Source organism: Channa argus, chromosome 6 (assembly GCF_033026475.1).
Source record: "Channa argus isolate prfri chromosome 6, Channa argus male v1.0, whole genome shotgun sequence".
NCBI classification, from domain to species: domain Eukaryota; kingdom Metazoa; phylum Chordata; class Actinopteri; order Anabantiformes; family Channidae; genus Channa; species Channa argus.
In genome coordinates, this window is record NC_090202.1 from 25254041 (window position 1) to 25272643 (window position 18603).

Here is an 18603-nt window from a genome sequence, read left to right on the forward strand (position 1 = left end):
TGGAAAGGCCACACAATGTCACATAAAAGCAGAGAAGAAGAACATCAATGCCTCCCCTCTGCCCTCCATTTTTGCAGGAACAAAGCACTGGCCATCCTCAGAGACCCACGCCGGCCCAGACACTCTCTTTTCAGGAACGGCCTAAAACCCTGAGATGCCTCAGACCAGAGAGCTTCAGCGCAACAGGACAAGATTTGTCAACAGCTTATTTCCAGCGGTCGTGAGACTGGTTGCTAGGGACATTCAGGTTACACCCACCCCACAAGGAGTCAGGACTCTGAATCCCACCCGCAACCTTTCTCCCCCTCAGTTTGGGCGGGCGCACACAAACACACACACACACACACACACACACACACACACACATCTCTGTGCGTTTTTCTACCTTTACTTGCTGTGTGATGCATAAAGAATAAATATATCAGAATATCTTATTTACCTCACAAGGGGTCTCAAACTCTTTTTTAAAACTGGGATATTTCCTGCCCATTCTAACATAGCTCTGCTTTATCTGTGGTAGTGTTATATCTTGTGTCTTTAGAAAAAACATAAAACACTCAGGAAGTTGTTCAAGAATTCCTGTGTACGTGCGTATCAGTTCTACGCCTGTGACAAAAATGACAAAGAACTTGAGTTGGGATGCAGAGGTTGTATTTGCACAAAGTGATGATGCCCAGACAGTGATGCAGGAGGAGGGAGGGAGGGAGGGTGGAAAGGAAGGAAAACAACATGGAGCAGAGTGACAGAGCTTGTTCAAGTACAGGGAGCAAACACGTGCTTTAAAAAAGATTTCTTGTGTTTTTCCTCCACACATTTATTCTTGCATTTGTCCTTGTCGAGTGTACTTTTAATAGAAACACGATCCACAATCTTACTGTAGCTGATTGTTAAAAGAAACAGCACACATTTTAGAAGCCTGCTTATTTGCAGTCTTATCACACTACTCGATAAGACAATCAGATCAATGTCATCTTTATGTTTCTGTCTCGGGGTTTTTGGTTAGCTGGTTTTTGAATTACAAATATCTTTTAGTGCATTATTTCACTAATTGAAATAAACCCTGAACAAGCCAGTTGAAGCAAAGACGGGTATGTGCTGTTGAAACAACAACCTAAACCGAATCACAACAGATGGATGACATAAGCCACTTTGAATCTGCAGGTAGAGTTTCCCGCTCAATACACTTTGTGTAGGCCAAGTGTTTCCATTCATGTGTTCTTCCTGAAAGCCAAGGAGCCAAACGTCCCGAATATGTCAACTCTATAAAAGTCGCCGCAAAGTCAGTTGCCATGAATAGTTGTACTAGATGTCAAACTGAAGAGGAGCTAGTCTGTCTGCACATCCTGAAATGTTTTTTGTATCAATGCACGTAAGTGACCCTCTAAGCAGCAGCCTCCGTTCATGTGACATCATCTCATCTCACAGGAATATTGGCTGAGAGAGGGAAGGCAGAATCATGTTGGAGAGGGGGAGAGAATAAGAAGGAGGAAAGACGTGAAGAATGAGAGCATTACGCATTAGGTTTAACCCCGGCAGGGTGAGAGCTTAAGTGAGATGTTTTCCCATGGGGGAGAGGCAGGGAGGGGGGAGAGAAATGGAGTGGGACTCGTTGCCAGTCTGAATTGACATGTAAGGAGAAAAAAACTGCGAGGGAAGGTCAACTACAAAGTCGAGGGGAACGCAAAGGAAAGAGATGCTAATGAGAAAGATTTGTAGGGAGAAAGGTGGCTGTGCTTTTACCAGCATGGACCGTGTTTGGCCTGCTCTGTCAGACCTGTCATCCTGGAGACCTGAATGATTTATCAAAGTGAGGAGTGGTAGAGAGAAGTGGGCAGCCAGGCAGGCTCTGATTAACTAGGGGGAGTGAGGGCGAACAAGCACTCCTCTATTATTCATTACTCCACGGGAACACAACATAAGAGCAGGGCTAGCTGGAGTAGAGAAGGAAAAAAAAGGAAACGGTGGGGGAGTGGGCATTTTTGCAGGGTCCTATTAGTTTGTTGGTTTCCCTGTAACGTGTGCCCTTGATGCAAGGCCAGCAGGGCCCGGTCAAGCTCTTGTTTCTGCGGGGCCACTGTTCTGTCCGCTCACCTCAGCGTCCGAGTGAGGGTGGAGCATCCATGCAAAAAGGCAGGCACGCACAAGCACACACACACACACACACACACACACACACACACACACAATAAGTCTTCCTTCCTCAAAGGCAGTTTGCTGGCTGCCACATGTAATGCTCACTAATGCAGGAAGACACCAATGCAGTTCTGGTCTGTGCTGGCACGCGGTATGATTTCATCCATCATCCCATGTGCGCGTGTACTGTGCGTATCTGCACACACACGTTTGCGGCCCCTCGATGATGCAGACCAGCTCTTGCTCACTTCAAAGACTCAAACAGACAACATTGGGAGTGTTTACAAAGACACCCGCAAGTTTCCGCGGTTTTCATTTCAACTTGCAACAATACGAACTTAGTCACTCCTTTAACATATTTTCTTCTGACCCTCTGGTCATTATCAGAGCAGATTTCAGACTGTAAAAGCTGATTCCTACTTGGTGCCAGTCAGGGCTGGGATAATGGAGCACATTCAACACGGCTGCTCGGCTTTTAGATGATCATTTCAGTCCTCTGGCAGGAATCACAGCAAAATGAAAATGGTGTCGTGCACTCTGAACGATGGTCCATTCCCTCTATCACATCTCACAACCTGCCAGGCCATCGTCCCAGCCCTACTTTTCTTTAGCGCCTCCCCAGCTCTGTTCTTCACTTCATACTAGTCCAGTGCTGGTGTTAGAGGTTTATTTGACTGTGCAGCCCATGATGGGCCAAAGAGGCTGGTTCCGAAAATGGTCCAAATCTCTGAAATACCAATGTGCATATGTGTAGGCTGAGGTGGTGAATTGAGCACAGTGTGGATAAGGAGATAAAAAATACAAATGGGCAAATGCACTGCAGACTGGGCAAAAACCAGCCCTCCTCCACCCCATGAACCAGCAGAGCCCGTCAATAACCGTTCTTTTTGCTCCATCGTGGTTTTAATAGGGTTTCAGTGGGGCATCAAATGAGTTCTGCTTGAACAGAAACACCGTTCAGCACAAAATACCTCAGGGCTGCAGATTCAATTCTTTCTCCAGAGCAGCACTGAGCGACTAGGAGAAAGACTGGGAGTGTAAATCCGTCTGTAGCTTGTGGTCTGTGCTCAAACAAAGTGTGCATTTGTTGTTGCAACCAGGTCCATGTGTCAGACAGAGACATGGTCCAAAGACACTTTCACAAATGTAGGAATGTACACTTCAGATTGTGTCTGAAACAAATATTTATAATTTCTATTTAACTGAAAAATAATTTTGGACACAGTGTATGTGGGTCCTATGTTTTTGTTATCTACATAATATTTAAAAAGAAAAACTTGCTCACACTCATCTTCCTCCTGTGTTATGATTAAGGTGGAGAAAGATCAAAAATGCTTGAGTCAGACTTAATTAGAAACACATTAATCACGTGTGTAGTTTTTTTTTTTGAAATTAGACTTGTGCATAATCGTGAAACTAATTGGTTCCTTAGGAGTCACAGGAGTCACTCGAGTGCTCGGTTGTCACGGTTCCTCCCTCAGTTCTCTTGATGCCAGTCACATTCTCACTTCCTTAGGCTCCTGCATTTACAGTATGTGGAACATTTCTAAACTATCGTCCTTCCAGTCACCCGATTCCCATGGACAGAATATGAGAAAAGACGCCCCCCCCAACATCAGACCCCCATACATACAAAGTCTTTTTGTTCGAGACCTTTTGCATCACTTTTTGATCATCATTGTGTTTGTTTTTGGGGTCATTCTGTGTGATTTTTGAAAATATTTTACATTTGTCTTTGTTGTGCATCTCCATTTGGTTGCTTTGCCTCTCTGTGGGATCATTTTGTATCTCTTTATGGTCATTTACTCTTTAAACTTTTTTCTTTTGGTCCGCATTTTTTAGCCCACTTTTAACGAACATTCAAATATGCTATTCGTCACTTTGTACAAAGGCTCTGGCCTAGAGCTCTATTCACCTTTTGGGCCTTAGGGCTTTTACCTGCTCGGGCAGTTCTGTAATCCACCCGAGCACATTCCCCAGTACTTTCCCTCCAATACCAACTACCTGACATTCCTTAGCCCCACTCATAACCAACCATTTAGTGTTCATGCCAGCTAATTCTGTCAGCTTTCAGCTGGACTGTTGTGACAAGCACATTTTGACATGTCAATCCTGGCCCACCATGTGCTAGGAATGTTGTGAATGGCTGACGCATTAAATCACATTATAAGAAACGAACTTTAAGTTTTTCAGCCCATTAGTTTACAGCAGGAGGTCATGCTGTCAGATGTGAAGTCTGCATTGTCGCTGAATTTTTACTTGATTGTACACTGTCGCCTGCTGGTCACTAAATGACATTTCACTTTTTTTTTCTTTTTTTTTTAAAAAACCCAGAAACACATGAGCATAACAAATGTTTTGAATGCATTTTCAAAATAAACGATTCATTTTTTAAATTTTTTTTATTTCATATTGCAAGAGCTGTTTGCTGGGTTGGAAAACGTTACACATTAAGTGTAAATCAGGCCCTAGCATCAAGACTTACACAGAAAACAAACACATGACCAAATACTCACTCTACCACTACATGACCAGTGTCGTTGTCGTGGAAAACACACTCTTATCGGCAAAATTAATTTATACAGACGGCATAAAATATAACGGAAGCCCTAAGCACTAAACCCACAGTCACTGACTGTGACTGAAAAATACTAAGTTAAGTCTGCAGCAACACAAGTAGGATAATATTAAACATTACTCTACAAACATCCTATCTGGTGAGGAAAGTCAGGATTGTGGCTGCACACAGAAGAGCAGCATCACACAGTATTTCCCATGGACACACCACTAACATTCGAGAAACTATATTCAATATTGTACAATAATGCTTTTAAAAATAGAATAAGATTCATCTCAACTCCCGACCACTTTATTTCACAAAAGGGTGGACTTTTATCTAGCAGCGGACAACTTTGTTCCAGTAATGAGTAGGTTGATTTTTGCTCTGATTGAAGTCACCCCGCTCTAAACTGAGCAACCATGGGTGTTTTCTAGGCATACACCCACAATGACTTCCTGATGAGACGACTGCCAGCCAACCAATTGGAAATGTGAAGTTCTGCCTAGAACATACAGGCGTAGCTGGACAGGTTTATCACAGTGCAGAGAAGCTACAAATAGTGTCTTCTTTAAAGATTCGTATCCTTGGCAGTAACACCGCAAATGAATACTGAGACTTCTCCTTCAAGTGTTCATAACTGACAGATCAAAAACTCATCTTCTCATGCTCTGCAGCATAACAGTCTATTTCTAATCACACACAGTCTTTTCAAAACAGTAAAGTGAAGCTGAAGCAAACAGGCTTTCTGACACAGTCCACTCCAGCAGTTGGAGCACGGTTGATCACTGAGAGGCCACTCAGCAGAGAGACTTTGGTCGAACCTTTGGGAAAAGCTGAAGAAAAAAAACAAAATCAACAAACCAAAAACATGACAAAGCCTGCAAGCCTGCATTTGTTTTCATATCGGTACGAAGATCAGAAGTGGGGATTAAATTGTTGAGGCTTTATTAAGAATCAGTATCTTACGCCAAAGTAGTTGTTTGGAACAAATCCCTCCCTGCCACAGAGTGAGGCCCACCACCAGTCCATCCCTTCAGGCTTCTGCAGGATGGTGACCATATCTCCCTCTTTGAAGCTGAGCTCGTCAGCTGCCTGAGCTGGGTAGCTCCACAGAGCATAGAGCACCCCACTGTTCTCAACCCCCATGGCTTCCTCCACGCCTGGAAGTAGAAAGCAAACAACATATTCCTGTGTCCCCGAACACTGGTAATCACGATCGGTGGGCAGAGAAACTAGCAGTGTTACAGGTTATAATGTCAGTTTAGAATTACAATTTTTTTATGTCACTACATTTTGGTTTGAGGAGTTTCCCTGTCCAAAATGTTCAAGTGCAAAAATTGCATACGTTTTTAATGGTGCCATGACAATGTGTTCTGTATATGTGTGCTTTTCTTAGACAGCCAATACCTATTTGAACCCTTTAGGTAACTGTGGATGAGAGTGTTTGTTACTACCACACTCATTAACATAAGTACTTATAACCTTTGCCCCTGGTGGTCAAAAAGTTTGGAGAAGTGTGCTCTGTTCGCTTAAATTGTTCTTGTGAGGAGTCTCGAACTTGACTGAAGTCGACCTGGATCAAACTGAATTGACTGGACATTACTACACACTTGTGGTGAGGCAAAGATTTCAAAGGTCGTCTGAGTTGCCAGCCAGGCCAAACAGAGTTACCGAACAAGAAGGACCTTGGCCAATGAGGTGACGAGGTCCCAGTGGTCACACTATCAGAACTGAAGTTCTCTGCAGCAATGGGGGAAGATGGTCATATTTTTTATATTTATACATAAAATATGAAGGAGTGAGCTTTAGCAAGTAAAATTTAATAACACATTAGTGGGACTGATGAAGCAACTGCCGAATGGTGTCATCCTATGATTCATTCTATTCCGATTTACTTTCAGCAGTTAATGGCACAGTGTCATAGGGTGTGTGTGTGTATGATGGTGCTTGGGTGTAGTCGCCTCACCCCTCAGAAAGCTCTCACACTCCTCAAACCCAACGGCGTAAGGATCACACTTCTGGGAGGCGGTAGCGCCGTCACTCTCTGTGATGGCCATGACAGCTGCTCCATTCCTCACCAAGAACTCACACAGAGCGCGGTCATTGCAAGAGGCAGCACAATGCAGTGGAGTCCTGTGAGGAAAGACAAGAATCCACAAAAAAACAGGGGCAATTAAATACATCGCGAATATGTAATTTGATCCTTAGTATCATTGTGTGTTGGATCGTGTTGGATCATGTTAAACCTTCACAATGGTCAAGGTGAAATTGGACACACAGTAAGTACAAAAGAATAGGAAACACATTTACCAGCCGTGGCTGTCTGGGGCGCTGACATTGGCGCCACTGCGAACAAGGAAGTCCACCACATCGTAATGGCCTCCACAGATTGCATTATGAAGGGCAGTGATGCCTTCATCATTTGCTTGGCTAGGGTCATTCATCTGTCCCAAAAAAATAAATAAATAAATAAAGTCCCTAAGGTGGATTCATCACCTAAACCAATGATTACCTTACACACATACACACACACACACACTTCTGTTTACTTTAAGTAATTATTTGTGCAATGCATTTTACACATAGATCATCAGTCGCTGTAGATTAGTATCTAGACACACACACACACACACACACACACCTCCTGGACAGCTCTCTGCACTGTCTCCAGCTCTCCCACCAATGCCCCATCCAGTAGCAGGATGAGCGGGCTGAGCCGAGCTCGGTTCCCAGAACCTTTGCGCTCCCGCTTGGACCGTCTCAGGATGGAATGGTAGCTCTGAAGTGACAAAACGACACGGTTTCAAATATAAAGTACAAACCCGATTCCAAAAAAGTTGGCACACTGTAAAAATTGTGAATAAAAAAGGAACACAAAAATTCACAAATGCTTGAATGCACAGAACAAAGTTTCTCTGCATCAACTATCTTTCTTACATTTTTAATCTAGAGCATCTTTACATTGCATTAGTGGTTATTATTATGACATCATTAGCTGCTGTCAGAGAATTTCTTACTCTGAAGTCAGTGGGAATCAGTGAGGATGTCTGAGGTGTAGGTAGAGGGGGAGGAGGCATTGCAGGCTCTTCTCCATCTGAGGAGCTGCTGGTCTCAACATCTTGCTCCCCCTTCTGGCGACGTTCCTTCCTGCGAAAAAGCTTGTCAATGAGAGTTTTGTACTGGTTCGGCTGGTACTGTGCGGCGTTTTTCAGGGGTATTGACTGGTCCATGGAGCCACGTCTCTTCAGAGCCCGGGGGATTTCTGCGCGGATGCGGAGCAGCTCTTCCCTGTCAGGAATCTGCTGGGTCTGAGCCTCAGGGGCCACCACTGGCTGCAGCCTGGTTGGGCTCAGGGGCCGAGAAGCAGGTGGCTCGACCTCCTCGAGCTCTCTGCTACCCTCTGGGATGTTGGTATTCTCAGGTATCACAGGTATGTTTCCAACATGGTCCAGACGCTCCAACTCTGCATCTACATCCCCAGGGATCAGCGCTGCAAAGATAGAAAGCACAATGATTAAACAAAGATCACACGCAGTGTGTGTATGTGTGTGTGTGCAGATGTTGAATGTGTTTTACCATCACTGTATATAACTGGCTGTCTTAGTTCAGGTGGTTGTTGCTGAGGTTGTGGTACAGGTTGGGAAAAGAATTCCCTCGGAATGGGTACAGCTGTCTGGTAAGATGCTATGTCCCCTTCTCCTCCCAGGACTCTTGGGGGGCAAGTTGACATTGCTCCCCACTGAGGGTTTTGGAGGCGCATGATGACAGAGAGAGGGATTGGCCTGTGTTGACGGGTCTGAGTCGAAGCTGGAGGAATAGATTTTCGAGAAATGATGGGTTGAGGGTAGTAAGGGGAGGGGTCTGGGGAGGAAATATCTGGAGGTACTGATATACGTGTATTACGGGGAAGCGAGCCTTGGGAAAACTGGAGAGACTGAGAGCGAGGATCCTGAAAAGGAGAAATAAAATTAATCAATTCTTGCTCCATTAGATACAACGTGGAGCTGCTTGTTACTTTAATTAGCAAATACGCAACCCATTATAAACCACTGGCAGGAAAACGGGGTCAACACCAAATTGGTGGAACAGAGAACAAGAAGCATTTTTGCTACACGAAATGGACATGGTTGAAATGTTAGATGACATGCGGTAACTCCCACTGGGTGTAGATCTGTGGCTTCTCAAGAACTACAGCACGTGTTTCTTAGCATTTAGTGCGGATTACTTTTAATTACAAGATTGGGTAACACAAAGGCAAACAGGTCTGTTACAGTACCTACTTGAATACCTCTCTGTTAACACCACCCACCTTTTTGGGACTTGGGGCTGGAGGAGGGCCATCGAGGTTGGATTCTCTCCAGTTGCTATTTGGCACAAACGGCCGCAGCCACTCTGTCTCTGCAACGGGAAAGTATTAATTTATCTGTAGTCCAAAACCAAATCCACAACTCATGCCAAAAGTTAGTAAAAGTACAACAGGAAGTATCAGAGATAAACCAACTGTCATAGGTGTGGTGAGGTTTCCTTTCAAAGGACATGTCCAGATCTGTCTCATTCCACTTGCTGGAGGTCTTTTGCCGCTGCACACCCTCATCTGACAGTGAAGCGGAGGAGAATTGACACAGATGGTAAATAAAAAGAAAAGCAAAATAACCTCACAACAGAGCAAAAGAGGGAGAAAATACAAATGTAAGTGTAAACAGAACTGAATGACACTATTCTTATTGGTAGAGTTGCTCTGTGATAATATGTTCAGAGTAATTAAACTCTTCTTAGTGTACATCAGGACAACACAAAGAACTTTTAAAGTTGTAGGCTGAAGTGTATTTAAAAAGTTTTTGTTGCAATTTGTGACAAACTAGCGTGACTACTGCTGAATGCTATTATATAGACACCTTTCTCTCTTTTTTCCTTTCATCGCACCACAAGGCAGCTTGCTCAACGTTCACAGGCCTCTAGCGAAACCAGGTGTATAAATAGAAAATAGGTATGAAAACACTTCAGTGCCTGACAGCACTGATAACTGCATCTGCTGTGTTCACATGCCATATTTAAAATGCCATCCTTAGCACTACAAGCTGTGATTTAGCACCAAATCAAATAAAGTCAACACTGAATATGAGTCAGCATTACTGAGCACGGCCTCGGGGAGACTTCTGGAATAAAATGATGCATTTTTATCATGATGAGTGATTAATACCAGCTTCGCAGCAGTGGAATGACATCTGTAACTGAAACACCCGCCCTATGATTAGACTGTTTTTGTATCCAAAATGACCAATTCCTCACGAAACATCATTCAGATTACTATGAATGTTTATTTTATACAGTATGAAGTTTGCCAGCGTTAGAAATAGTGTCCCACCTTATGACAACAAGACTACAATGGGAGAATACTTAATTTAATCTCATGCTAATCAAATGATTATGTTTAATTTATGGTTTATTTGCCCCATGATCTATTGCTGGATAATTATAGCCACTTACCAGGTTGTTTTAAACCAAAACGAGGAAGTGTGTTGGACACTGGATAATTGAAAGGCATAGTAGAGGGGCTTCTGTCTGGCCGAGGTGACCTGCGGCCCATTTGACTTTCATAAGGGCTCAGCAGCTTGGGCGAGGAGAGGTGGGAAGAAGAACGAAGTGGCTGGTCGAAAGAAACAGCTGTGGTGCTTGGCGAAGGACTTCTTTCCACGTAATTGCCTGAGGCTTGTGGGCTCCTGTCGTAGCGAGAAGGTGAATTACGCCTTGGGGTGTGAGGTGACTGTCTGGGGCTTTGTTGGCTGTATGAGTAGCTGTCAGATCCAGATCTAGGAAGTGGAGAGTGTGCCTCCTTGCGGATCGTGGCGGATGAGATTGGGCTTGTGGGGAACATGGGGGAAGACGGTGCATTTTTATTGCTGGAGCTGGCAGAGTCCAAGGAACGAAGCGACGTTGAGCTCTGAGAGGAAGACGTAAAGAGGGAGGTGCCATTACTGCTGCCTCTTGGCTCCCTTGTAGTGATGGAGGTAGTGGACAGTCCAGGAGACTGAGGCCTCTGTGTCTCTCTGGTAATTAGAGTACTAGTCTGCGAGAAAATATTATAAAACTATTCAATACTATAAGGAATAATTAAAACGTGAGCTCTGTGTCAATTTAACAACACAACCATGTTTATGTAAACTATACATTTAACTGCCTATCAACATACAAAGCCCAGAAACACAGTTTAGTTTTTGACAAAGAAGGAAAAAGGAAGTGTCCTCTTTAAAAAAAAAAAAAACAGATGCTAGTAGGTAAGAATAGGAGCTGCTGCAGGACTGAACACACTGTTGCAGACTGACAGCTAAAAGCAGAAAACAAGTGTGTGTGAGTGCGCTTGTGTATGTGTACCTTAGATCCAGATTGTGTATTTTTGATGTTGGGGGAGACCTCCTTGAACAGGGAGTTAAACTCTCTGGATAACTCGTCCGCTGTGGCCAGCGATGCATTCAGGTCATCGTTTATGGTCTGGACTGAATAGACAGTAGACCACATACGTACCACAGACCATTAGCACAGAGTATTAGTCTTAGGTGAACAAATACACTGTGAGCCAAATAAAATAAGTCAGGGGTTTGTGGAAACTTACACAGCATGCTGCTCCCAAAGCTTGTCTGAGAACTCATGGCTGTGAGGTAGCAGTGGTCTGCTCCTGAAAAAAGTAAAACCAGCACAGGTTTTAGAAAAATCACCTTCTCTACGCATGAGTTTACAGTCTTGCAAATGGACATGCAGTACACACAGTTTATAGGAATTTGCACACTCCTGCCAGTGATGACAGGTACAACAAAGCCCAAGGATCTGTATGAGCAGGCTCCGCTCTCTGACCCTCTGGTCTCCCCTCACTGCTGTGACTGGAGAAGTGCTAAGTAGTATTAAGTCCTACCCTTTCTCCTGCTGCAGCCTCCCTGCTCTCTCACCTCCTCATGGACTCAGAAATGCAACTATCTGTGACCAACGAACCTGACGAACTCATATGTCTGAACAAGCCACCCGTTCCTCACCCTGAACAAAAAAAAAAACACTTGTAATCAGGCTCCAGTGATTATCTGGAAAAAACAAAGTGACATCAAATCCCTTTGATGCCTGTTTGGTAGCTGCCCCACCTGCACGCTGACTTAACCACATTATATTCCAGCTAACATCACGTAAGACTGGTCTGTTTTGAAGCCAGTTTCAGACAGACAGGTGCTGAAAACAGTTTGTCAAGTGGATGAGAGATTATGCTAATACTCCAGACAGCCGTGTTTGCCAACAGGTCAATTACAGACTGGGAGCGAAAACAATTTATCTAATGCACTAATACAAAAAAAATACAAAAAATAAATCGCTAATAATTATTGTAAATATCTGCATAAAAACATGTTCTGTGAGGGACAACAAAAAATGGGTTTTCTGGCAATAGGTTGTCACCTTCTACTTGTTGTCAGTGTCATTATAATTAGTTAAAATTCAACACCTTGATTAGTTTTCCATTGTAAAGGTATAAAGGTTCTAATGAGGTGCAATTAGCATCTTTGTTATAATTATCAAATACAGTATTTGATTCCATAATTCTCTTTAAATACAAAAGTAATACAAAACCTTACTAATATAAATAACCTTTAGTTTATGAGATTCTTAAATGTGCCAGTGAATCTGTAAAATAGATTAAATAAATACTATCTTGTTCTGAACCTAATATGTTTCCTCAACTAGACAGTAAATAGGATTATGTTGGGGGTAATAAAGTAATTCCAGACTTGAATTTATAAGATATATAAGACTCTAGGTTTTTACAAGTACAGTGAGCTGTCCAAACACAGAAGGCTCCCATTTACAGTAGATACAAACTGGCCATTGTTTTCATGCAAGGATGTTTACAGAGCTAGAAAGTGAAGTCAGTCTTTCTTCCTGTGTTTGACATGGACAAACAGGGACCTGTTGCTTTCAGCCAGGGCCGGTAACAGGCTCACATTCCTCACTGCCTCTCCCAGTGAGGCATTCACAACACACTCAACTTGGCCTGCTTATCTCTGTCAGCAGCAGCTCACAAAAAAAAGAAGTTAGTGCACAATGAGTCACAAGGTCAGGTCAGTCACTCACTGAACTCTCCACTTCTGCAACTACTTCACCTCATTTCTCTCCTCCCTGTTAAATTCCACAGTATCATGTGATTTTTTTTTTTTTTTTGGACAGTCTTTAATTTGAAGGTTGTCTTCCTTGGTTTGTTTTTCCTAATCGGCAGACTTTAGCATTGTGCACATAAATTAAAGATAACTCGACACGTGGTAAAAAAACTGAAAGATAAACGTACTGTAAATAAATGTTCATTGGAACAAAGTAATCCAGTAATGCATTTATGATTGAATTAACCCAAAGTGAGCAAAAATACTGCAACAAGCAACTAAAGGGTGTTTCTTGTTACACAGGTATGTCCTGTGAGATTGATGTTCAAACAATAAATAGCTCTAAGTGACCATGAAGTCACTGCAAAGAAGGGACATGCAAGCAAATATGAACTTTTATTTACTCATTTAACTTTACACTATTGACTCTAATCTCCTGTGTTTATTATATTTAGATATAAATATTTGGGGTTAAAAGCCACATATTGCTCTTTTGACTTTAAACCCGAGGGTCTTCAGTGTACAACAAATACAAATAAATCAGTGTTCCTATTCTTTTGGAGGCACTGTAGCTAAGTGAGGTAACAATTACAGCTGAGTGTACTTGCAGCAGAGGGCACGGCGATAAAATGACATGCTGTAAGAGGGCGCATTCAGCTTTAAGCACGTAAACATAAATCTTGTGCAAATTTGAAGTGGGCCGACAGCTTGTGGCCTCTGCAGCGGTCCAGCTATCCAGGCTTGCTGACCTGTTGCTACAATTTGGTTGCTTTCTCAAAGGACGCTTCTGAGAAAACCACATATTCATTTTCTTCCCAGTTCCTTTCCACGGCTTAGATCACAATGGCAGCTGGTTCTAGCAATTTAACATACACCAATTAGCTCTCTTAAGTGGTTAGACAAAGATGAAGGCCACAAGATGAAAACATTAAGTCGTACTTTAAAAACAAAAAACAAAAAAACAAACAAACTACTCGCTACATCTGCATACTGGACTTATAGGACGTACGCAACTTAGAAACTTTGCTAACAGAAACGCAGAAGAGCAGAGAGATTCTGTGGGAGGCAGAATAAGGGTTTAAGGATTAAGGACAATAATCATTAGCTTTGCTGAATAACAGGGTGTGTCTGACCAAGAGTACAAGCGCTCCCTCTTTCCCTTTCCTTTTAAGGACCTTACCAACAATAAGTGACTCGGGTTCTCTAGTTTCTGTGGATGTCCTAACCTCTACCCAGGAATCCAATCATTTCCCCCCATCTCTTGTTTCACAATTCTAAGTCCCTCCTTCATATCCTTCCACCAGGTCTCTCTGGCTTTGTCTCTGTTCACTCCTGGCAAAAAAAAAAAATGAAAAAAAGAGAAAAAGAGGCTGAGACTATGTACAACTGGATTACACAATTGATTTTTCTTTGTCATGAAATCCTAGTTTGACTATATATTATTATACAGGCAAGACAAACAACATTATCTCCCACTGGTCAGTAACCCTTCTTCTGATGCCCACAGCTGTATTTTAAGGCTGCAGTGACATATTGTTTCAGGTTCTAGCAAAAAATGTAAATTTGTCCTCCCAAAAATCTATTTTTCACAGACTTCTAATTGCTTTTACACAACTTGAATTGAAAAATCCATAAAGTCATTGGTGTGATGTCACATAAAAGTATTTCAATGTCAGGAGTCCAACACTAAAGACAACTATAATGCAATATTTACTCTGGCTCACTGCTATATAATGTGAAGGGGAATCGTTTGGTCTGTTGACATTTCTGAATTGTGACAGGAGATTAAGGCCAAGGCTTATTGTGCAAATCCAGGTGGGAGGAATTCAGTTGTGTAAAATGTAACATTATTGTGCAAAACACCAGAAATCTATGTGACAGAGCTCTAGGAAAGAGATCCCCTGCTGAAATTATGATTTTCATAATTTCACACAGGAAGAGTGCTTTACTAGAAATGTGCTTTACTAGAAATGTTTATAAAGAGAGAGATCACCACAAATCCTTCATTCTGAGACTGTGACCGAGCTGCCATAAGGTAATAAGCTGCGCGGACTTTAGTGGCCATGTTAACTGTCGAGTTAAAACCACAAACTGATTTGCCAGATCCAACAACTCCACCCAAACTATTGCTTTTTATAATGCCTACACCCACGCCTCTGACCTAGTTAGTAGCTGAAGTACTTGGCCTTTTTACCTAGATAAATAGACAACATGCACACACAGGCATACATCCACATATTCTATTCCATTCACGTGAATGACTATTGCTGCCAATGACAACAGTTTTACACAATCTTACACATATCTACTGATCTTCTCAAGCTGAGAAGAACGATCTGTCTATGCAGACACTAAAAGTACATAAACTACGGGCGTACCAAAATATATTTCTAAGATAATTGTTCTACACCTCATGTCACTCAGGAATCTCTCGCCGCAGCACAACATTACAGACATTTCTATCAAGTTACTCGGCCTATTTAATGCCTTAGAGTGTATCGTGCTGAGATGCAACGTGCACAAAAGCAGGGCCATTACCAGGAGGTCTGCGTGCATGTGTGTGCATGCATAGATTCTATCGCTTAGAAGAAAAGTCTAATTGCAGGTTTTGAAGTGACATTTTAAACAACTTGCTAGGCAACAGGTCACAGCAAGTGCGTCGCACAATGCAGCCCAGCTGGTTTTCGACTGGGACACAGCGCACAGCAACACAAGCTGCCCTGCCTGGATGGTTTTGTTCAGTTGCAAATTAGAGGCCAGTTGTGCAGAACCATTTAATAGAGAGTTCAGCAAATGACAGACGCATGTAGGTTTCTCGCTTGGATTTACAAGCCGCGCATATAAAAAAGGAACTTTAAATGTCATTGTGGATTTTTGTGTTTACCACACCTACAGTTCTATTGCATCAGTAATAATATAAATAATCTACAAACTTAAAATACTACAAAAACACTATTCAGCTGGATAATATCACTCCTGCAAGCACAAAAACATACATTTCTGATTAGGGCAACTCCTCATTTGGATTAAGTTGCTTTAAGTTATCGGTGATTGCTGGTGTAAGCTACTGGCTGCAGGTCACTCTACTCAGGACCAACAGCTGGTGGTCACACGTAAAAGTTCCCTCTGGCTGTAAAACTCCGGGAAATGCCGGGCAGGGGTAGTAACATCTGATTTCCATTAGCTTGAGAACAAGCTCCTCCTTGCACGCCAAGACCCCCTGACAATGAACGAGGAAAACAATGGCGAGAATTACACTGGAGAAAAGACGTGGACGTTTCCACATCTGTCCCTGGGGCTCTGACCGACCAACACAGACACGCTGGTCCTTAGAAACGAGCACTTCGTCCTGGATCTCCACGCCTCGCAGCGCAGCGCATTTCACAGGGCGATGAGCACAGCGTGTTTAAAGGGGCGAATGAAATCAATCAATCAATCAATCAATCTTACCTCAAAAATAAGGGACCTTTTTATCCTTAGTCCAAAACTCGAAAGAAATGACGAGTCCTGTTAAAAAAAAGTTTCTCGCCTTCCTGAAGTCGAGATCCTCAGTCTGTGTTTCTCTCTTGTGGCAGCGGCTCCAGACATTTAGTCATAGCTACGTACCGAGTGGAGTTATTTTGGCTCAGTCCAGCCCCCTTGGTTTTCTCATCTGCTGTAACCCGAACCAGGTGTTTTGCCACAGCTGGCGCAGGTGAACTAGGATATAGAACCGCCTATTTTAGTTGATACGTTTCCATTTCATATGACAATATCAACAAACATCCAAATAATCAAACTTCATATAGTAATCAAACATCATGTATAGTGTACTGCATAATGCAGATTGTAAGTTACTATGTACATTTACTCAAGTATGTTACAGAAGTGCAGCACTGAGATACTGTAGGTTACTTTACTTTAGTATTTTACATTTCATATCACTTTAACTCCACTACATGTATTTGACAGCTTTGGCTACTAGTACTTTTTCCAAGATGTAGATTCCTAAAAAACATAATGAATCAATAAACATTGTGTTATTATTAGAAGTGAAGGTCTGGGTTCCTTATTTTTCCTTAATGAATTACTAGTCCAGAGCATTTACCTACTTAGTCATTTTACTTGAGTGAAGATCTGACAAACAAATATGTATCCTATACCACACACTTGTTTTTTCTATGGTTATGGGGAACTATGTTGTTCTACACCAGAATGGACTGTAGTTTGGGAATATGTTACTACAAGAGCCATATCATTACAAAAGTTCTAAAGAATTAAAATGACTGTTAAAAAATGCATTTCCACCCATGGGCGGATTTTTAACCTCTCAATCATTTAACGTCGTGACGTGCGCTTTACGTGCCCCGCCTCACGTTTGTGAAGCGTTTCCGCCAAGATGGTTGTCGGTGCCTTCCCCATCGCTAAGCTCCTCTACCTTGGAGTGAGGCAGCTGAGCAAGCCCGTGGCGAACCGGATAAAAGCGGGAGCCCGGAGGAGCGAGTTTTTTAAGAATTACATCTGCCTGCCGCCGGCGCAGCGTGAGTAACTGAATTAACGGCTCCTAATGACCGTTGGGTTTTAGTGTCAGACAGCCGAACGATGGATAAAGCTAGAAGGTTACAACATCCAATGGGATTGTCTCTTTCAAGAACGCTTAACCAATCGTTTTCATGGATGTTTCCGGTCGACCAATAGCAGCCACTTTTGTTGAACGAGGGCGGATCTCGTCTGTCATTGAGCTGCATGAAACCTTTGGGTTGCTATTTAAACCATCCGGACAGGATGGGTGTGCGATTTATTTATTTATTTTTTAATCTTAACGGCTTGTCCAGAAATTAGTTGTCAACTTTGAACCGATGAATATTGATCAATTATATTCTCTGTTGTGTGTACACGTTAGACATTTGTCTCTGTGAATGCTTTCAAAAACAATGACAAAATGGCAGGCGGTGTGTGTAGAAAAGATTGGAACTCTCATTTACGTCTTAATAACTACTATCAATTTTGAGAACGTGTAGATTTTCAGAAAATTGCTTTTAATTGAGCATAGAAAGATACGATCAAACTTAACTGAAATACTTTGCTTAGAAATAAATGCTTAGTTATTGGGATGTTGTTATTAGTATGTTGATCTGCACCAGTTGTGTCGTTTGCAGATTAACAGTTGGTGGTTGATGGTGGTTGTTTAAAGGCTTTAATAATCTGATGAATTTGTGCAAATGTGAGCAAGACTCAAATGTTACATTGAAAACCAATCTGTCATGGGTTTGTTTATTGTGTACATTTTGTCCTCACAGTTTACCACTGGATTGAAATGAGAACTAAGATGCGGATAATGGGCTTTCGAGGAGCCACTATCAAGCCACTGAACGAGGAGTCGGCCGCAGAGCTGGGTGCAGAGTTGCTTGGCGAGGCAGTCATCTTTCTCGTTGGTGGGGGATGTATGGTGCTGGAGTACAGCAGGCAGGCTTTTAACTCTCGCCGCAAAGAGGAGGAGCTGAACCAGACTATCGCAAGCCTACAGACTGAACTAGCAGAACTAACACTGACCACAGAGACTCTCGATGCTCAGCTGAGAGAGATCAACAGGCAGCTGCTGTTCTTTCCTGCTCCCACCAAAAAGTGATTAAACTAGTTGTTTGTTACATGTTGTGGCACTGTGTGAAAGAGTGCACCATGTTGTACTGCCGTATGTAGAGCACATGACAACCCCGCTTCACACTCTGTCCCCCACCCATAATGTTGGTTGGACGGTGCACTGTGGATTTGGGTGTAATCATTAGCTCAAGTTTTGAGCAA

At 42.6% G+C, this 18603-nt stretch overlaps 2 protein-coding genes across 5 annotated transcripts; one reads left to right on the forward strand and one right to left on the reverse strand.

Moving 5' to 3' along the window:
• Window positions 1-4516: 4516 nt before the first annotated feature.
• Window positions 4517-16453, reverse strand: ppp1r13l (protein phosphatase 1, regulatory subunit 13 like). 4 transcript variants are annotated; one of them, XM_067508557.1, is made up of 13 exons: window positions 16273-16446; window positions 11304-11366; window positions 11066-11187; window positions 10181-10760; window positions 9195-9287; window positions 9003-9091; window positions 8270-8642; window positions 7711-8183; window positions 7335-7472; window positions 7004-7137; window positions 6660-6826; window positions 5660-5853; window positions 4517-5526 (listed from the first exon to the last, which is right to left on the reverse strand). In XM_067508557.1, the coding sequence occupies exons 2-13, from the start codon at window positions 11338-11340 to the stop codon at window positions 5491-5493; spliced, it is 2436 nt and encodes an 811-aa protein (XP_067364658.1). In that variant the 5' UTR covers window positions 11341-11366; window positions 16273-16446; the 3' UTR covers window positions 4517-5490. The 4 variants fall into 4 exon arrangements, with proteins under 4 accessions (XP_067364658.1, XP_067364659.1, XP_067364657.1 ...); XM_067508558.1 differs by lacking the exons at window positions 4517-5526; window positions 5660-5853 and adding an exon at window positions 5864-6433 and having other exon boundaries at window positions 8270-8500; window positions 8597-8642; window positions 16273-16453; XM_067508556.1 differs by lacking the exons at window positions 4517-5526; window positions 5660-5853 and adding exons at window positions 5866-6433; window positions 11601-11719 and having other exon boundaries at window positions 16273-16449.
• A 724-nt stretch (window positions 16454-17177) lies between these two features.
• Window positions 17178-18484, forward strand: opa3 (outer mitochondrial membrane lipid metabolism regulator OPA3). Its single transcript, XM_067508563.1, has 2 exons — window positions 17178-17342; window positions 18102-18484. The coding sequence occupies exons 1-2, from the start codon at window positions 17201-17203 to the stop codon at window positions 18428-18430; spliced, it is 471 nt and encodes a 156-aa protein (XP_067364664.1). The 5' UTR covers window positions 17178-17200; the 3' UTR covers window positions 18431-18484.
• Window positions 18485-18603: the final 119 nt, after the last annotated feature.